General features: G+C 26.1%; 1 protein-coding gene across 6 annotated transcripts in view; it reads left to right on the forward strand.

Moving 5' to 3' along the window:
• Nucleotides 1-19,308, forward strand: part of LOC107437218 (C2 domain-containing protein 5) — a 56,149-nt gene extending 36,841 nt beyond the window's left edge. For 5 of the 6 annotated variants that reach the window (XM_043053012.3, XM_071181676.2, XM_071181679.2 and 2 more), the window contains 10 exons: nucleotides 990-1,097; nucleotides 2,043-2,165; nucleotides 7,560-7,643; nucleotides 9,632-9,721; nucleotides 11,585-11,666; nucleotides 12,673-12,735; nucleotides 12,822-12,871; nucleotides 13,986-14,111; nucleotides 15,455-15,601; nucleotides 17,084-17,816. In XM_043053012.3, coding sequence (XP_042908946.1) covers nucleotides 990-1,097; nucleotides 2,043-2,165; nucleotides 7,560-7,643; nucleotides 9,632-9,721; nucleotides 11,585-11,666; nucleotides 12,673-12,735; nucleotides 12,822-12,871; nucleotides 13,986-14,111; nucleotides 15,455-15,601; nucleotides 17,084-17,206 — 996 coding nt within the window. In that variant the 3' untranslated portion in view covers nucleotides 17,207-17,816. Of the gene's footprint in view, nucleotides 1-989; nucleotides 1,098-2,042; nucleotides 2,166-7,559; nucleotides 7,644-9,631; nucleotides 9,722-11,584; nucleotides 11,667-12,672; nucleotides 12,736-12,821; nucleotides 12,872-13,985; nucleotides 14,112-15,454; nucleotides 15,602-17,083; nucleotides 17,817-19,169 lie in introns of those variants that run through there. The other variant, XM_071181677.2, reaches the window with a different exon arrangement.
• Nucleotides 19,309-19,874: the final 566 nt, after the last annotated feature.

Here is a 19,874-nt window from a genome sequence, read left to right on the forward strand (position 1 = left end):
ATAGGAAATGTGGGAATTCAATCTTGATAGGTGAAAACTCTGGATATTTGAGTGTTGTTGAAAATCTTAGCTTTCTGTATTACTTTAAATTCCAGGAAAACATCGCTACTTAATAAGGACCAAAGTTTATCCAAATTGATTGGTGGAAGAAAATCCTGGTTGAATTGGAAAAAAAATTATTTTTAATGTTGTTGTTGAAGGTCATTAATTCACTGGGGGTGCGATTGTTCTTGTTTTCCAGTGACGCCATCCATGGTAAAGAATTCAATTTCTGCCACACCCATATGCTACACCTGTTTACAGGGAGGGGGGGACCCATTCATACATCCATTCATTCATCCACAGATCAAAATTTGAACCTGATTCAGGAACGATCAATCTCCTATCCGGTACCCCCAGAGGTATAATTTGTAATGGGAACGTGGAGGACTTTATGACCTGATAGATTTAACGTGTTCCATTTACTACATGGTGAGTTGGGTGCAAACTGCTGTTCTCACAAACATGAGTTCAGCACTCTACCCACCAGGCTATCCCGCCCCAAATGATTTTTAATTCTTATCTGATTACTATCTTTTTTAATTTGTTGATGCTAAAATTTTCAGCTTTCCATACTAAAGTATTTACTTAAAAAAATTCCTGATCAGAATAAAAATGCTAAAAAAAGATCCTATAAGAATCATTGCTTATAGAAAGTAATAAAGATAAAGAGGCAAAAATTATAATAGTTGCTTATAAAAAAATGTTAAATAAGTAACTGACTGAATAATAGTTATATTAAAAATAAATTTAAAAAAATGAAATCGCGAAAAAAAAGTAAAAGAAACTGAAAGAAAAAATACTGTCTTTAATTTATTACCATCTTTTTTAATTTCCGAATTCCAAAAATCACAAAATACAGTAACACTTCAAACGTACATTTCAGTGCATTTTTAAAATTCAGTAAAAAAAAAGAAAAAGAAAATATATATTTCTTTTTTTATCTACAGGATGACTCTCACCAATCTATGGGCAAAAGTGAAGATGGTTATAGCAGTGAAGAAGATTTACCTGATATTGATTTGTCAGCAGGCAATAAAGATGCTTGCATTTTAGAGGCAAGTAATTTTGTTTATGTTCTTTGCTGTATTCTAAATAGTAACTTATTTAGTTTAGTCATGGGGCAGAGTTCCCATCATCCTCATGAGGCTTCAGTTATAGCATTTTTGTTATACTTCTATGTATTATGAAATGAAATTTTTATAATAGTTTTTAGTGTCTATCCATAAATTATATGACATATTTTTCTATATATTTGACCTGCTCTCCTTTTTCTCACAATGTGTCACACTTCACCATACAAACAACCACGCTTTATTATGTAAACAAATGCTTGCAGTTTGGTAACAGAACACTTCTTAAAGATAATATTTAAAATTTTAGTTTTTGAACTTTACGTTTCTTATTAAAATTTTTAAGCATACTAATAATAATCTGATGTGTACTTTTTTTAATGAAAGAGATATAAAACAAATAATAAACAAACATTTAATTTACTAATTTCAACTACTTTTATTTCAACAAAAATTGAGGCACTTTTTATTATCCTAATAATTGTTGTCACTAACTGTCACAATTTCATGAACCTCCTCCTAGTGTGTCATCACTAACATTTTTTTGACAGCTCTTTATTCTAATGCTCCCACTCGGTAATAAAAAGTTGTTTTCCTTCCTTTGTTAAAAATATTTGTTGTCACTAACTGACACAATTTAATGAACCTTCTCCTAATGTGATATCATTTTTAGACAGCTCTTTATCCTAATAATCCAACTCAGTAACAAAAAGTTATTTTCCTTTCTTTGTTAAAAATATATTTTTTGTTACAATGATTTAGTGAGATTAAAGTTGTATGAATTTTTGTGTATTCAGTGTGTCTTATTAAAATGTAACACACTATTTCAATGACACTTTTATCAATTATTTATTTGTAACTTTACATTTTCAATCTTATGATTAAATTTAGATGAACTTTGCTAACAATTTTCAATTTAAATTTATGTAGGTTGATGATGCAGATGATGTTGATATTATTTCTCAATTAATTGATCCTAAGGTACCTCCTGGATTTGATTTATGTAACACTGAAACTTTGCCTGGACTTGATAATTTTATGTGCAATCTACAAGTAAGTATAAACACATACAACATACTCATACCCATGAAGTTTACATACAAAATGAGTTTCATGATCATTTATACTCTTTCATTAGGATGTTTTTTTTGTTTAACAGGCAAAACAATTTAAATATTATATTGCAGTGGTGAGGTACCTGCAACCTTGTAGTAAACTTGCATTTAGTTTCTAGTGTGGTAATCTAGCTCTTGTTATAATTAATATTTAATTACATTCATTACAACAATTTGAAAATTAAGAGAATTAAATAACATGCTGCCATCCATTCGGCATAACATGAATTAGAATGCTGTTGTGATGCAATTCTATCAGACTTTCATAGTTTGAAATTATTGGCATTCTGGTGCACTTTTCAGTTTGCCAACATATAACAATACAAATTGTTCTATTTTGGCCATGACTCCCTCTACTTGAAACACATTAACCCTATCCACTAGTCTTTGTAACGGTGGCTGTTCTAAGAGACAGACACTACCTACATCTCTCCTTCAGCATTCCCATATAAGTTATGGAGTTGGGGATTTGTATATACATGTTACAGATATGTACATGCTTCTTACAGTTGTATTGCTATCAGCTATTGTGAAAAACTAGTTATTGCTTTATTAATTCTGATATTTTACTCATACACGGTTTTATTGTATTTTTATTAAGTATACAATTTTTTCAAGATACTATTTGATATTCATTTTTTCAACAGCATGTCAAATTGTAAAATAGGAAAATTATGTGAGGAAAACAGAATAATGCAGAGATTATTTCTTTATTAAAGTGAAAGATGAAAGGTTGCGTTTATTGTGCTATACACTTTTGACTACTTTGAAAAAAGTGAATGCAAATAAGTGAATATACTATTTGATTCATAAAGAACATAAATATATCAATTTAAAAGGCAAATTTTGATGAGAAGTATTTAGTTTACAATAATTCTTCTTCATTATTTTTATTTGAACAATATTTAAATATATGTTGCAGTTTATTAAAAAATTATTAAATGTTAATATAAGTTGTTGTGTTATGCCACTTGTCAATACTGACAAGCTTATTTTAAGGCAGAGGGGTATTATAAGTTATTAGCCTTCTGTGAATACAAAAATATTTTGTTTGAAATTTTTATTTTAACAAATGACTTAATGTTTTTTTTAATAATTTCTGTATAATGCAATAAAGTGATAAAACTATAATAATTTCTAAAAAGTTGCACTTATATGACCTCCATTTATCAGAGTGTAATTTAAATGTGCCCCTCTCATTTTAAAAAGGTTTTCCCTCTGTTAAATTGTATGCTCGCAATCACTTAGCAAGTATATGTGTAAAACTGCAATTGAAGTGAAAAATGTAGAGCAAGGAGAATTGTAAAAAAAAGTGGAGAATTTGATCTTGAGTGACACTTTTTTATATTCTTATTATTAATATTCTTTTATATTGTTAAACCTTTTCTTTTAATTCTTCATGTATGGGCTCATTATTGATATGATCATAAACAAGGTATCCATCAAAAAAGTTTTTATCTAAATAAGATAGTTTATACTGTAAACAGAGAACAAATAAGATAAGCCATTTAAATGATCTTCTTAATGTTTTATGCCTGTAAATTAGTTAAAGTGATCACGTTTATCCAAATATATTTTGTTCTATAATTTATTTACTTTAATTTTACAATTATGATCAAAATACTATACGTACTGGGTGTGTTACTATTCCCACTGACACCTGGAAGACTTATAACAATCAAAATATTACCAATACATCAACAAATTTATTTTACCTGATAAAGGAACATCACAAGTTTTTTTTAAAAACAAATATTCAATTTGTGAACCTTTGGTGATGCAGGTGGCTTCAAGTTCAGTGTCAAATTTTCACACTCGCTGCAACATGCCACAATTAATGTAGAGAATGTGATTGTTGTACCTCCGTCGATTTGCTGTAACTGTGGTCTATACCTCAGTTGCTGGAGGATTATGTGTCATTAATTTTTCAACAAATGGTGCATACCTTCTCCTTATGAATGTGACGTGATTTCCTAAATAGCGAACTTCCTTGACGTTGGATTGTCCTCAGTTTGGATAACAATTGACTTATTTCATGGACAATATACTCTCCAGACTGCAGGGATGAGATTTTTCCGCTTTTTAGCGGATTTCCGCTTTTCTCACCTTTATCTCTTGAATTTCAGCTTTTTTATCAAAAATTCAGATTTTCTAAAAATTTCACTTTTTTTATAAGTATTCCGCTTTTTTAGAAAATTCACCGATTTTCAGAGAGAAACAGAAAATTCAAACTACATAGCTACCAATTCTTTCTCATTTTTACTTATTTTAGCTATTTTCTCCCCTTTTACACGCAGCAGATAAGATTTTCCGAATTTTTGACCCGCCCTCCAAATAGATTCGATTTTCGTAGTTCAAACGACGCTGTTTCTGACAAGCCTTTTAAAGGTCCCAAGCCTGGAATCTGCTAATATCTCGATTCTCAATTCACACGATTTTAATATCAAACATAGCTTTTCATATTTGCATATTGCGATTCTTATTCACGCGATTTGAATATTGTATGTTGCTATTCTTAGTTACGAGATTTAAAAATCTGATATTGTGATTCGTATTTACGCCTTTTCAAAAACCTATGTAGTGATTCATACTCTGAAATTCAATGTCTTGATTTGCTCATGCGGTTTATAATATCAAACATTGATTTTCTTATTTATACGTGATTTTAAAAAAAGGCATTGGGATTCGCATTCTAAAAATTATACATCATATTTCTTATTTATGCAATTTAAAAATTTTGCATCATGATTCATATTTACGCTATCAAAAAATTATGAATCGTGATTTGTATTTACGCGTTTAAAAAATTCTATATCCCAGTTTGTATTTTCTCATTTTCAAAATCGTATATCTAGTTTCATATTCATGTGATTTCAAAATCCATAATTGTTATTCCTATTCATGCAATTTTAAGATCAACTATCGCGATTCTTGTAAGAAGTAAAAATTTTTTTAAAATTAGTTACTATAAAGGTGACTGTTTTTCTAACGACGATTATTAGTATATGTAAGTGTTACAACATCAGAGAAACTGGAAGGGAATATATTCAAAACCTACATTCTGTGCTTGCAAAGAAGAAAAAATAGGATTTGTCACAAGATATTTGAAGATAAACTAACGACTAAATATAGCAAACATAAAAGATATAGTAAACGAAAGCAATCACTTAAGAAGGGATTTAATTAATTTTTTTTTTTTTTGTGGAGAAAGAGTTAATTAACTCATCATCAAAATTTTATTTATAATTCCTGTTATTTATGCTATAAAATGCAAAATCCTTACCAAATAAAAAACAATTATCTAAACAGTTGCTGATTGTCATGTAATTTTTCAAACTAAAATAGCAATTTTTGTATGTTAAGGAGTTAATATATATTTCTACTTCACTGTTATTGATATGTTTCAGAGGGCTCTAGTTAGATTAAGACTATAATATGAACTTAATGATTCGGTCCATTGTTATAGTTTTTTTTCCAATATAATTTAAAAAGTAATATTACTGATATATTTGCTATAAATCAAATAACAGTATTTATTAAAAGAAATGAAATATTAATGTATATTCTCAGTAGTTTTAATTTGCTAAACCAGGTAGTTTTTCAAGTAGTAATTGTCTCTTATGTGAACTGAGGAAAAATATAATTTCCAGCTTTATTTTTTCAATTGGTAATTTTTATTTTCACTAAATGTTAAGTATCAATGTAATCATTTATATAATAATAGATTAGTACACAATTGTATGTCAGCACATTATTTATTACCTTAAACTGTCCGGAATTTATTATTAAAGGGTTGCGCTTGCGTAAAATTTACTATCATGGAAATTCAGCTTTTTTACCTTTTGGCTAATCTCATCCCTGAGACTGTGACTGAATTAACTCAAAAGTCTGAACAATTAAGTTTGTTTTGAGAGATCCAGTTTCAAAAAGTACTTCCTGTGTACAATTCTATTTTGTGAATTGGTGATTACAGGGTGTATAATGCCAGTGTTTTCACTACAGCGCGAGAACGCGAGAATCTCGCATATTTTTTTCCTTTCTCGCATTAAAAAATGATTACCGCGAGAAATTCGCGCATTCTACAAATCAATTTCAAAATTCGCGAATTTCTCGCATTTTTGAAGAAGCTTCGAATTACACCATTTAGAATAAAATCCATTTCACTTTTCTTTTTGGATCATTCATTATTTTCAACATTTGCCCTGTTATCTAGCATCCCTATTTACCAGTATTGTTCAGAACCTTTTCGAACAACAGAACACAACCCCTTCGAACCACGGAACCCCTTTTAGAACACATTTCTCTGCAACCACGTGTTTAACGTAGGAAATGTTTTTTCATGTAAGACGTTCAAATTTTTTATGCACTTTTTTATGCAAATTTTTTAAGATGAACAAATATGCAGTAAAGGCAAAATCTTCTATGATGATGCAACAAAAATATTCAATGCTTTAAAAAATAGATTTTAAAAATGTATTATAATAAAAGAAATTTTTTCTTTCAAGTCTATTTGTTTTTTTTTTGTTTTTAGAAATCTCACTAACTTTCTGAAATCTCACCCTGTTTTTGAGAAAGGGTGAGAAATTCTCACCCATTTTTTTTCTATGATGAAAACACTGAATGCTTACAATAAATATGTATTTACTAACTTGGGGTTGTTTAAATATTATTTACGCACCTAATGGGGGAAGAGTGCTTGTGATTTGCTTGTGCCCTGAAAGGATTGATGGAGGAGTAGGAGCAATGCTTACATAAAACATCCCCATATTTTCACATTTTTAAAGCAAAATAAAAAAATTTAAACAATAAGTAACGCATGGAAAATTTTCAAATTTAGTTGAAAAGCATGATTCAAATTTCTCAGAAGAGTTTCAGAACTTAAATTTTGTTTTTTGCAAAATTGCATCTTTAATTTTAAATAAGTCCTAAAATTAGGTTTTTAAAGTAAAAGTTAAAGCAAAAATAGTAGGATGTTGCATCTTTCTTATGTAAGTTTGAGAGAGGGTTTGTGATTTGCTTTTTTGTTCAGACAACTGGGGAATCCGAAATTGCCGAAAATATACTAACACTATATTTGAACCACTTTTTTACCACATTAGCAGAAAATAATTACTTCAACTATTGTCTCTTTTATAAACAACTTTTTTTCTCTCCATATATATGAACTTTATTTTCATCTAATCAAAATATGGTAATTTGTCCATTATTTTCATAATTAAATATTAATTGTCATGGCTATTTATAGTACTTGTATATACTTGTAATAATCAGTTTGGTAAAAAAATGTGTAGGCTTTAGTTTTAAGAAATAAAAGTAATGATTTATGTTGCAGATGTTCACTCGCATTTTTCGCACAAAATTTTCCAGTCCTCCCAATGGAAATCAAGTTTCTAAAACATTTGAATCTGTCATTAAAGTGAGTACAAATTTAATACAAATTATAACAGCTTCTAGAAATAATAAATATTTTTGTAAATAATAATTTTTATGAAAAATATATATGGTTTAGACATTTTATTATAATTTTGTATTTTTTAATTTTTATTTTTAAAATTTCAGTTTTGACTTTGATATTAGATTCCCAAAAATCATACTTTCTATATAGGTATTAAACAATGTTTTAATCTAAATTTTTTAAATTTATTTAGGCTTTTATTAAAAGTATAAAATGCAATAAAATAAAAGGAGTATTTTGAGCAGGTGCATTTGTAACAGAATTCACATCTTGTTGCAAGTTTTAGAAATTAAAATTAGTTACTTACTTAAGTTAACGATCAGTATTTATTAAAATCTTCTAGATCTTGATAAAAATATATTTCAAGAGAGTTTATAAAGTTCAAAATACCTAATAACTATTTCTATTTACTACATATTTTCAAGTGTGTGAAAAAAAAATCAAGTTTGATAATTTACAAGTTGATTCTTTTATATGTATTGTAACTTTTCTGATAGCTTATAGCTCAAAGATTAACTATTTCTATTGGTTTGTGAAATAAAAATACATTTATTGTCAAAAAGAATTCAAAATTTTATTGTAGACTAATTTCCAAACAATTGTCAGTTGACTTATATATCCTAAAAACTATAAAAAATTTCTTAAACATACATCATACCTTGTTGATCAGGAAAAACAGTCTTAACATAATTGTGGAAGTTCGGAATCATAAATTATTTGTGTCAGAAAATAATGTAAAAATCAAATGAAATTGAAAAGACAATAGTGATATACAGTGGAACATCGTTTATACGACGCCGAAGGGACCACCGAAAAACGTCGTATAAACGATAACGTCGTATAATCGATTTTTACTTCTAAAACTGAAACTAACTCTGTTTTTTAATTTTATTGTTTAACGTGTTGATTTACATAAATTTCTAAATTAGACAAAGCAAAACAAACAAATAACTAAAGAAGAAAAATTGCAGTGAGCAATTTGAATGTATGTTACCTTTAATTATATTTTCTTGCTATTAGTCTCTACAATGCTTTGAATAGCGAGTTGAACTTACTGCTTTCTATGATGCAATTTTAGATTTCTAATCACGGCCAAATCTAATGGCTGAAGCGCACTTGTGCAATTTGCAGGAAAAAAGAGAGCTTTTACATTTTCCAAAATAATTAGTATCGATGGGTGCGCTGGACATTGGTCGATGAATAGCAAAATATTTTGTTTTTGCCTCTTCATAACATTGTCCAGTTTTTTCAGTCCTCTAGTAAAAATTACGGTCGTCATCCAAGCATTCTTGTTGGCACCCGTTTCTGTATCATTCATGTTGGCAAATTCCGCCCTTTTTTAAAATACACAAAAAGAAATAAAAAATTAAATAAACATGAACAAAATCTAAAAACCGACGTATAACCGATTCTGTGCGTCGTATAAACGATATATTTTTACATTAAAATGAATAGGAATGATTTGGGACCACACTAAAACGTCGTATAAATGTAAAGGTCGTATAAGTGATCGTCGTATAAGCGATGCTCCACTGTAGTTATTCCATGCACTATTATACTCAATACCATATGCTATTTTTCATACACTAGGCTGATCTTATATTTGTGCTCTATTTTCACACTAATTGAATCTGATATATTATTCAGATTAAAAAAGAAAATTTGTAAATTTTTGGTTCGAGCACTAAGCCACACAGTGAATGTGGCAATCACATATCTATAGAATATATATATATATTTTTTTAATAAGTGCCTATAAAAATATAATTGTGTGGTATTGAAGGTGGTTAACTTTTTATGAATACCATATTTTCTATAGCCAATTTATGATTATTAAATGTTTTAATGCATTATTTTTATAGATTAGAACTTCAAATATAAGGTGAAACATTTTAAGTATTGCTTTCAAAAGGGTAGCAGTTTTATTTTATTGTAATTTCCTATTTCAGAGTTTATTTGTTAAATTAAGAAGATTAGTACCATGCTGTCTCACAAATTTAACCTTTCAAGTTGATCTGGTTGAGCAAGATGAATTACAGGTTTGATAATAAGAATTTTCACTTTTCTTTCAATTTACATTGTATAACCCTTTGATGCAGATGGGACATTGGTGTCATCTAATTACGAGCTAATAAAAATATTTTGGTGTTCTTTAATTATAAAACACATTCTCATAGTTACTTATAAAAATCTGTTCGATTATCCGAATTATATTGCTCTAAAGTATAAAATTAAAAAGAATAGTTAGAAAGAGGATTTTTTTTTTACATTCATATTTAAAATTTCATCAATAATTGGTTTTGTAAATTAAAGAAATCTCAAAGATGAATACTTGTTTCTCTTAGATTTAAAAAACAGCAAATTGGAAAACTGGTTGTTTGAAAGTGAGCTGTATTTGAAAGATTTTACCGTTAACACAGAAAAAACCTCGATATTTCCTAATCATAAATTATTAAAATGCTAAATATAATATTTTCCACTTATTTTGACCTAAATTAATTCAAATTAATAAAAATTGTATAAAAAATATGTTTAATAAAAATTCTGCATCAAGGGAATTAGAGACACCACATACGGCATATATGTGGTGTCTCTTAAAACACAAACGTATAAAAGAAGATTGTTCTTTTATAGGATGTTTCTAAACAGGAAATTTGTTTAGTGTAGCACCAATAGTGATGAATCAGTTGTCTGTCATTAACTTTCTATCTTTGGACTTCTTGAATTGCTCCTTAAATTATTAGTTTTTCTACACAATTAGTATTATATAGTTAGGAGGCAGAAATTAAAAAATAAGATTCACACATTAGCTTCGATGTGCATCCGTATCATCAAAATAGTTATTTGCAGTCAGATTTTCATATTTGTTTATTGTTGTTTACTTTTATGTCTTTTAAAACCAAGCATTTCTTTTCTTTATAATATTAAGTGAATATACTTTCTGGAATGGAAGAATATTTCATAAAAATCGAGAAAATGAAAATTGTGTCAATTTTGTGTTGGATTTAATAAAATATTTAATGATGCAAAATGGATGCTTGCTTGAGGTTTTCAAATAGTTCACATTTTGTATATATATATATGAGCTGACTTTGTGAAGAATTGAATTTTGACCCCCCAGTGGGAACTTGTAGTCCACCCAGCTTCAGATCGATGGGTACCAGCTTGTCTGGAAAATAAAGGCTGCATGTGCACAGTGCTGACCACATTGCCACAATCATGTCGTTGGTCGCAATGAAATTGGGGAGCTTTAACTGCTATGATCGCTCTGGCCCACTACGGACTGTTTGAAAATATGTTTAGATGAGAAATTTATTTCTATGTGTATATATAATAAATGATTCCAATTAATATAAAAAAATTTATTTTGATTTATAATTTGAAAATTTATTACAAGATTAACTGTATAAAAATACTTTTTCAGCGTAACATTTCCCTAGAAAATTTAGAATTGAACATTGACTCCAATTTTTAGTTTAGCATGTCTTGTTTTTTTTATTTTATTGAAATACGATTGGTTGATAAGTGTTGAAATAGGTTTAATCTTTATTCCTAGCTGAATGTAATTTTTTAAAGTGGAATAAGTTTACTTGGAACTAAAATTGTATTTTTTTTATTACAATTTTAATGACTATTATAGCGTTTTAATGTTAAATTAAATTACTTAGGGTGTTTTACAGAAACCCCTAAATTGATTAACCTTTGCCAATATTAAATATCTCTTTAGAGAAATAAATGAACTTATCTCATTTTCAAAACTAATAGCACGTTTAATCATCATATAAATTTTAGTTTATTATATACATATATATATTTGTATAATAGTAATATGTATATTCAAAAAGTATTCTATAACAATTTTTTTTTACTTGTTTCGAGTAACTATTATTTATTGTTTGTAGGTTACTGTTCTTGGAATAGCTATTGGATTAGGAGAATTCAACTCTTCTCTTAATAGTACAGGATGCAAACAATACAAACAAAGTACGGTTTTGTATGTTTGAAATATATCTAAGTGCTTTATTATAGGTATTTTTTCATTGATCTAAATTATTTGAATTCGTTTATTTGTTAAGTTTAAATAGGAACAAAACTTTTCTTAAAAAAATCTTAAAAACAACGATAATTTTGTATTGAGAAATTTCTTTACAATTGTAGTACACTATATTAATTATTTAATAACAACATACTATAATTAACTACAAATATTTATTCTAAAGAACCATAAATAATTTTATTGTTCAGAATAAATGTTAAGTAAAGAATTCGTTTATTTTGGGATGAAAATTTGATTAATTTTAACAAGCAATCAAAATCTACAAAAATAAATTTGCTATGAAATACATAGATGCTATTTCTTGTTTACAATAAATGTTGATTTAAGAAGAATTTGTTTTGAGTTTTAAACAGGATTATTTTTAACAAAATAAAACTTGAGACAGTAATTAAAAACCAAAATAATTTTGTTCTGAGATAAAATGTTTTTATTTTCAATGCTATATCAAATAACTTAAGTTCTGAATACAATTAACTAATTCTATTAAAAGCAATTACATACAATTATAATTTTGTTCTGAGATTTCACGTTTCTTGCTCACAACAAATATTGAACAAAGTAATAATTTAAGTTTCAAATCTTATTAACTTTAGCAACTTAACATAGTTTAATACAAAAGTAATTTTGCAAATTAAAAAGTAATTAAGAATGTAATTTAAATTTTGCGTACCATTAATAGCCTTTTCTTGTTTGCAAAAATAAGTAAATAAATATAAAGTTTCGAATCTGATTAGCAACTAAAAGTAGTTTAATACAAAAATTATTTTGTGTTGAGATACATTATTAGGATTTATTTTTTCACAAATAATTTTCAGAAAAAATAGAAAAATAATTTAAGGTTCAAACCTGATTAATTTTAACAACTGACAGTAAACTGATAAATCAGATTATTTTTAGCGTGTTTTTTTTAATACTATTTTGTTTATAATTTAGATGATTCAGAACTAATGTTCCACATGGAAGTAGAGAAAAGTTCAGAAGCTGCCCAGCCTTTGAGTAATAACATTTCATAAATAAATCAATTTAATATACTTGAAAATGTATGATGAATTTTTTTTTATTAAACATTAATTTATTTTCAGGTTTTAATAGAAAACCACTTCATTCCAGTGACAGAAGTTATTGTTATCATGTATGTATGTTAAGTTTATTAATTTTATTTTGAAATCTAAAATTCTTTGTAAATAAAATTTTTTGCCCTGCTACCTGCATTAATCTGTTCTAAGAGTGGATTTTTCTTTACGTTTTTATGTTTTGTTTAAGAGAAATTAGTAGTTATGTCATTAGTTTATGAAAAATCTAAAATTATTTTTCACACAAATGTAGTTAATTGAAAAAATTTATTTGATAATTTAATATCAAGGCAGCATTAGATCTTTTAACTTTAGTTAACTAATTGCTTAAACTGAAAAACATTTCAAGTATTGGAAATAAAAACAATACTTATTCATTTTGTTATTAATTTAATTTTAGAAATTGATATCAAAACTATATGAACTAAACCAACTTTTTCTATATTAGTTTTAAAAGAAAATAGATGCACCCTGTTTGAAATAATTTGAATTTGATAGGACAAAAATTCAGGTCTTTAACCTTCTCATAAAGATTTAGCTCTTATATCACACAAACTCCAGTGCAACTCATTCAGAATTATGTGTATTTGAATGTATACATCTACATTCAAACCTTTCATTTACAAATTGCAATGCAATTTAGGGCAAAATTAATGGTGACCATTGGCCACAGATAAAAAAATAATTGCGATTAAAAAAAATTGTTTGCCAGTACCCACCTGATTGCCATTTTCTCATCGAAAATACATCTCATGGTCATATTGTTATTTTAATAAATATGGAATTATGAATATTTAAAATATTCTGAAAATTATTTGATTTTACTCTTGTCTCAGAAAATTTTAAAAGTAAACTTTGTAATTTATTATCTTTTGAGAAATGCTGCAAAAGAAATGCCTTACATTATTAATATCAAAATTTTATTTATTCGTTTAAAATTTGATTTTTTTTAAAAAAAAGATGACCATGTATTTTAAAAAAGTCGTCATTGTTAAAAAATACTACAACTGGTCTCTAGTAAAACTTCCGAATTTTGCCCTATATGAGACAATATTGATTCTGATAATTCAAACAACATGGACTATACAAAACATTTATTTTTAACGTTTGTTGTTAGTTCTAAGGAAAAAAAAGCCGCATTTGTTGTTATATAATTGGATGTTTATTATTTAGATGTCTCTTGGAGAGCACAATGGTGTTGATATAACTCCTCTTACCTACATTCCTGGAAAGAAAATTGAACAGTATCTGGGCGATTTGGATTTCTTTTTCATTCGAGAGAGCAGTAGCATAAGAGAAGTAAATATTAAATTTTTCTCTAAAACCATATTTATTTCGGAGCAAAATATTTTCAATTTAATGAACTTTTAAAATTATAGTAGAAGAGCTATCTAACACAATTCTCCATGAATTACGTAGTTATTTGAGGATGTAAACAATGAAAATTGCAGCTAAGAAATTTCTGTAACTAAGCAAGAATTATTAACTTTTTCCACTATTTGTTTATTTTTTTACTAAGAGGTTTACATTTTCAAAATTTTAGCAAACTAAAATTGAGAAATTTTTTTATTAGTTTCCATGGTCTAGAAAATTTCAATTTTTTTCTTTAAATAAACAATATTTAAGTACATATTTTTGAGTTTTTAAATATAATAATTGTATCTAAAAATTATTTTAAAGCATTTTAAGATAGGTCTGTTCTAGACTAATATTGCCATGTTTGGTAGGTAAGTTTAAAAGCATACCTGCCAGCGTTGGAGAAATAAAATAACTAAGATTTTATAAGTGACATTTTTTGGGCTACGAGAAAAATTTTGATACATCATGCATAATCAAAGTCAAAATTGGAAATTATATAAGCACTTGCCTTTAGCGAAGTGAAAAATATAAATCTTAATTTAAAGAAGATTTTTTAGAAACCATTATTTATAATTACTTAAACTATAGACACTCAACAAAATGCAGTATTGTCAATAGTGCCATCTATTGAGGAACAAGAGAAGTATTTTTTCTATTATTGGATATTTTATTGCCAAATTTTTTTTAAAAATTTCTTCAACACATATAGAGAAATTTGAGAATATACAGGTAAATAGGAGATAGTAGTAAAATACAGGAGCCTTCGTTAATAAACAGGAGACTTGGCAGGTATGTTTAAAGGTAGGCGAAATGATTTATATAACACAAAATTCTTTAAAACATGTCTTGCATTTCTAGGTTTTCATTATAAGATCTGCTGTAATAACTTTTCAAATTATTGTAATAACAAAATATATCAAGTAAAATTTTTTTTTGTGGGAATATATAACTTGCTTTATGATTGAAATGTGTTGTTTTTATCAATCTAAAAAAATATTACACATAAGAATATTCTAAAGAAGTGAATTGCTAATTAAAGAATCTATTTGTTTAAACTTGTTGTAATCAGTTGAAGCTTTTACAGGATAATATCAAAATGTAAAAAATCTATATCTCTATTTAATTAATGGTTAGGTAGTTAATTCTTAAAAATAATCAGATGGTCAGTGAATTATTAATGAATTGTTTGAATTCACAACTATGTTATTCATTTTGTGAACTCAAGTAATATTTTTTATTTAGTTTGCCAGTTTGTTTAAAATGGATATTTTTTATTGTTTCAGAGTGGTGGTTTGAATGGTTTTATTCAAAGTTTTGTAGCTGAAACACTCGCCATAGTGAGGGCACATGTTTCTGCCCTTGGAGGCAATGCTATGGTTGGATTTCATATGACCCAGTGCATTTTACTCCACAATCCTCATAAAAACCAAGTAATATTATAATGCTTTGTTTTTTTATTTTATTTCTACACCTCTGGAAATTAATTTAAAGATGCCCATAATTTCTTGTTAATTCATTAAAATTATTTTCTGTGAGCTAATGATGAGATTATATCTTCTAATTTTTTTTGTTTTCCAGCTTTTTAATTTATATTTTTCTAATATTTTATTTTAATAATTTTTCTTCTCTTTTCATTAATCTTTATTATTTTTCATGTTTTATCTATATTTTTTAACTTGGAAAAAAGTGTAATTTTTATTAAAATTTATTACTACATATTTTTTTATTTAATTATTATAACACATCGTAGACTTTATAAATTTGCATTGAAAAATTCTCTTAATTTTTTTTTTATATTCATGGTTAAACTTCTTTGAGTAATTATTTTTACTTCATATTTTTTTGCTTTTTAGCTGTGAAACTATGACATTTTTATAAAAACCAAACATTCCTTTTTAAAACCTTTCCTATAACTTTATAAAACTTCGTGTAAATGCTCTATAGGTTAGTAAGGGTCTTACAAGCTTTTATCTGACACATTTCAGTTGTTTTAAAATAAGTCATCCCTTGCAATAGAGAAGCAACTTTTTTCTAAATTGATGCCATTAAAGCAGTAAACATTACATAGCATTTAATTAATCCATAATAATTTTTTTGATGACAATGTTATGCTGTTTCATGTTGATGTATTTAAATGTATTTCCATGGATATATGTGATTTTAATTATCTTAAAAAAATATTATGTTAAATAATGTTTCTTAAAAAATTATTGATATAAGGCTATTTCTAATTAAATTAATTTAATAAATACAATGTAATTAATGTAATCAATTATTTCATTCCATAATTTACTGTTAGAAAAGTCATGTCCTTAAATTAAATTATAATGATTCATTATTCATAGCTGTCAACTCCACTGGATTTTCCCATAGACTACTAGATTTTACCTGTTTCTGGTCTACTGGTTTACAGAAAATTCTGTTGGTTTTTAATTTATTAAAATTAATAATTTGGTTTAAATAAGTATTACTAATATATAATAAAGGGAGCCTGTTTTATAGAAATCAGTTTAAAACTTTTTTGTTCTAAAATGTGCTGTTTATTTTTGTTTAGAACTTCTTTTTTTAAATTAATTAAAAACATCTTTTAATTATTTTTGATAAATTAAATACCTATTACTATTCAAAATCATGAGTAAACATACATAACATTTCAAGTATACTTAATGTCAATCTTACTGGAAAATATTGGAGTCTTTCTAATTTGATGACTATAAAAATCCTTAAAATTCCCTACTTGTAAAATATTTAGTTCATTATACAACAATTATCTTGAAATTTATATTATTTCTAAAAATCTACAAGATTTCTTCCTATCCATGTTGTCAGCTATGATTATGACTATATTCATTGTGAATTAATAACTATAATCATGTCATAATATTAATTATTCATTTTCAATTAAAATAAAGGGACAGTGTCTAGTAAATGTTGCTGGAGACGCAGTGTTCGTTCAGTTGCCAACAACTCAAGTTGCAGATTGTGATGAGGTAAAATTAGCCAATTTTGAAGTGCAAGATTCCTATGGGCCTTGATCATCACAAAAGTAACTTTCAAATCATTATTTTAAATATGTACATTAATTATATTTTAGATAAAGCAACGTAAAATCTGTACATAATGCTCTTTAGTATTTTTGTTTGTTTGCTGTTTTTAAAATTATTTATTAGAGTTTTTTATGAGGAATTTATTTTATACAATTTTTCACATTGCATTTAATTTGTAATTATTTCATCACTATCTACATTTGGTTTCAGTGTGTAATGTTTATCATGTTAAGTAATGAAACAAATACATGAGATTTATATTTGTTTAATTATTAAATTGTAATTCACAATGATGGAACCATTTTTATTTTTCAAAAATATGTTGGATATCTAATCTTCTAGTTATAAAGATTTGCAACAAATTATATTTATTGAATTAATAGAGTGTATTCTATAAATATTATTACCATAGAATAATTCTACACCGCCCAAAAAATCTTATTAAATTGTAAAAGATTTCAGCTTAACATTTAGCTAAATGCCTTGCAGAATGAAATGTTTAGTTGCAAATCATTGAAGTTAAAAATTTTAAACTATTTACTTTTTATTTCTTCATTAATTTTGAATTGAAAATGTATTAGGAAAAATACCCCCCCCCCCCAAATAAATACAACTAATTATATACATATATATGCTGTGAAAATAGTCCACATTTTAAGAAGATTCATATGAAACCAAACAATATTTCTTGTTTTTAATTAAAAAAGAATGTGAGAACCAACCGTAGTACATTTTTATTTGGGCAGTGTTTTTTGTGAAGTTAAAATTAAGCACTATGTTTTGATGACTTTGAAATGTTAAAATACTTTTTTACTTTCACTAATTGTGCTGTAAAATGTTATATCTTACATAACCTGATAAAAAGTTTGTGATATATTAAAACATTACTACAAATTTAATTTGTAGTTATTTTACAATCAATATTGACTTCAGTTATGCTATTTATTAAATTAAATGTCTAATTACTTGTTTTATTGTTTATGATGAATTTTAATTTGTTTGATTATTCACCAACTTAATGGTGGAATGGGTTTAAGGATGTGTTTATAAAATAATTTATTTTTATGTAAAGTTTAAATTATAATATTGTAAATTTAATGAATGTTATTTTGTTAAAAATTCATCAAAATTTATCTCTTTTTTTATTATAATAAATTTTTTTTTTAATAGTTATAATGATTAGGAACATGTAAAACTTTAGTGTAAGAACATTTTTACAATTAAAAAAGATATATTGTAATGATGGATACATTTGATAATATGTATCTATTCCTTACTGCCAGTGCCTATTTAAATAAATTATTATAAATTTTCTCACTCTTGAAATCTCTACGAGTTTGTAATATAAGTAAATTTTAAATACACATAGTGTTTAGCTTCTGGGCAATTTATTGTTAAATAAATAAAATTTGTCTTTGTAGCTTTTCCCCCCCAATTATCTTAAATTACTACTTAGTAGACTAAGTATAAAACTAATTCTTATAAATCTATATTTACATATAAATTTTGGGCAAACTATCCTAAAAGTTCCTTCTCTGTAAGGAATTTTAATGCAAGTTTTTACTAAACTATAGAAAAAGTATTAAACATTATGTAACATATGATAGCTCATTCTTAAATTTGAGGGTATTTGAGTTCTTTTTTCATAAGGTTTTAGAAGCATTTAAAAATTGAAAATAATTTAACCGAAAATAGCTTTGCATTTAAGAATGCTAAAATTTAATTTATTTTTTGTAGTTTATGATAATTGTTTTTTCCATTAAGAAATAATTATATTTAAACAAATATATTTTGGGATTTGAAACCTATTAATCTTCATTTACTTTAATATTTGTGTTTTCTTATTTTTTATATCTATGTTTTAATTTTGTTTAAAAATGTGTCTTCAGTAATAATTTACTCTTGTTTTAGTATTCAATATCTCTGTATTAATTCATATTTTACTATGCAGGTGAAACATGTGATAAAATTTTATTCAGTTTAATAGTGCTGTGATATTTCAATGTGAGACATTTTTGTTTTCAATTTCCAAATTATCTATTTTATTGTCATTTTTTAAAAATGTTTGCTAACTCTGCATAGTATCTTATTCCTTAACCTTCACGTTTTGTCCAAGATAAGAATAGTTCTGTTATTCCTTATTAAACTATCAATGAATATATGTTAGAAAATGTATTTTATTTAAATTACCCAAAAACATGTTAAGTAAGATTTTGTATTTGTTAAGAGTTTTGCAGTATTAAAAATATAGTTTAGTAACAGAATTTTTAATCTGTATTAGTAAAAATCAGTTTTTATACAACATGTGTTAAAAATAGCATTTCCCTTTCTTCGTATCTTCCCATATATAAATTTTTTTCTTCATAATAATGAATTTTGTTTAAAAGTTTCCATAAAGCCTCTATTTCTTAATATGTTTATATTAAAATATTCATTTGACTACAAGTAGTCAAAAAGAACGCTTGCTGTCCATTTAAATTGTGTTATGAAAATGAATAAAATTAAAATTACGAAAATTTAAATTGTCAAAATATATCAAAAACAGTTCACGATTTCCAGATGTTTGTGCTGAGAAAAAACATCGCATTTTAAACAATCTTTAATATAAATACATATTTAAAGAACCTTTATTTCATAATAGTTGAAGAAAAAATAT

This window comes from Parasteatoda tepidariorum, chromosome 4 (genome assembly GCF_982258835.1).
Source record: "Parasteatoda tepidariorum strain Cologne lab strain chromosome 4, Ptep-v5.0, whole genome shotgun sequence".
Classification (NCBI taxonomy): domain Eukaryota; kingdom Metazoa; phylum Arthropoda; class Arachnida; order Araneae; family Theridiidae; genus Parasteatoda; species Parasteatoda tepidariorum.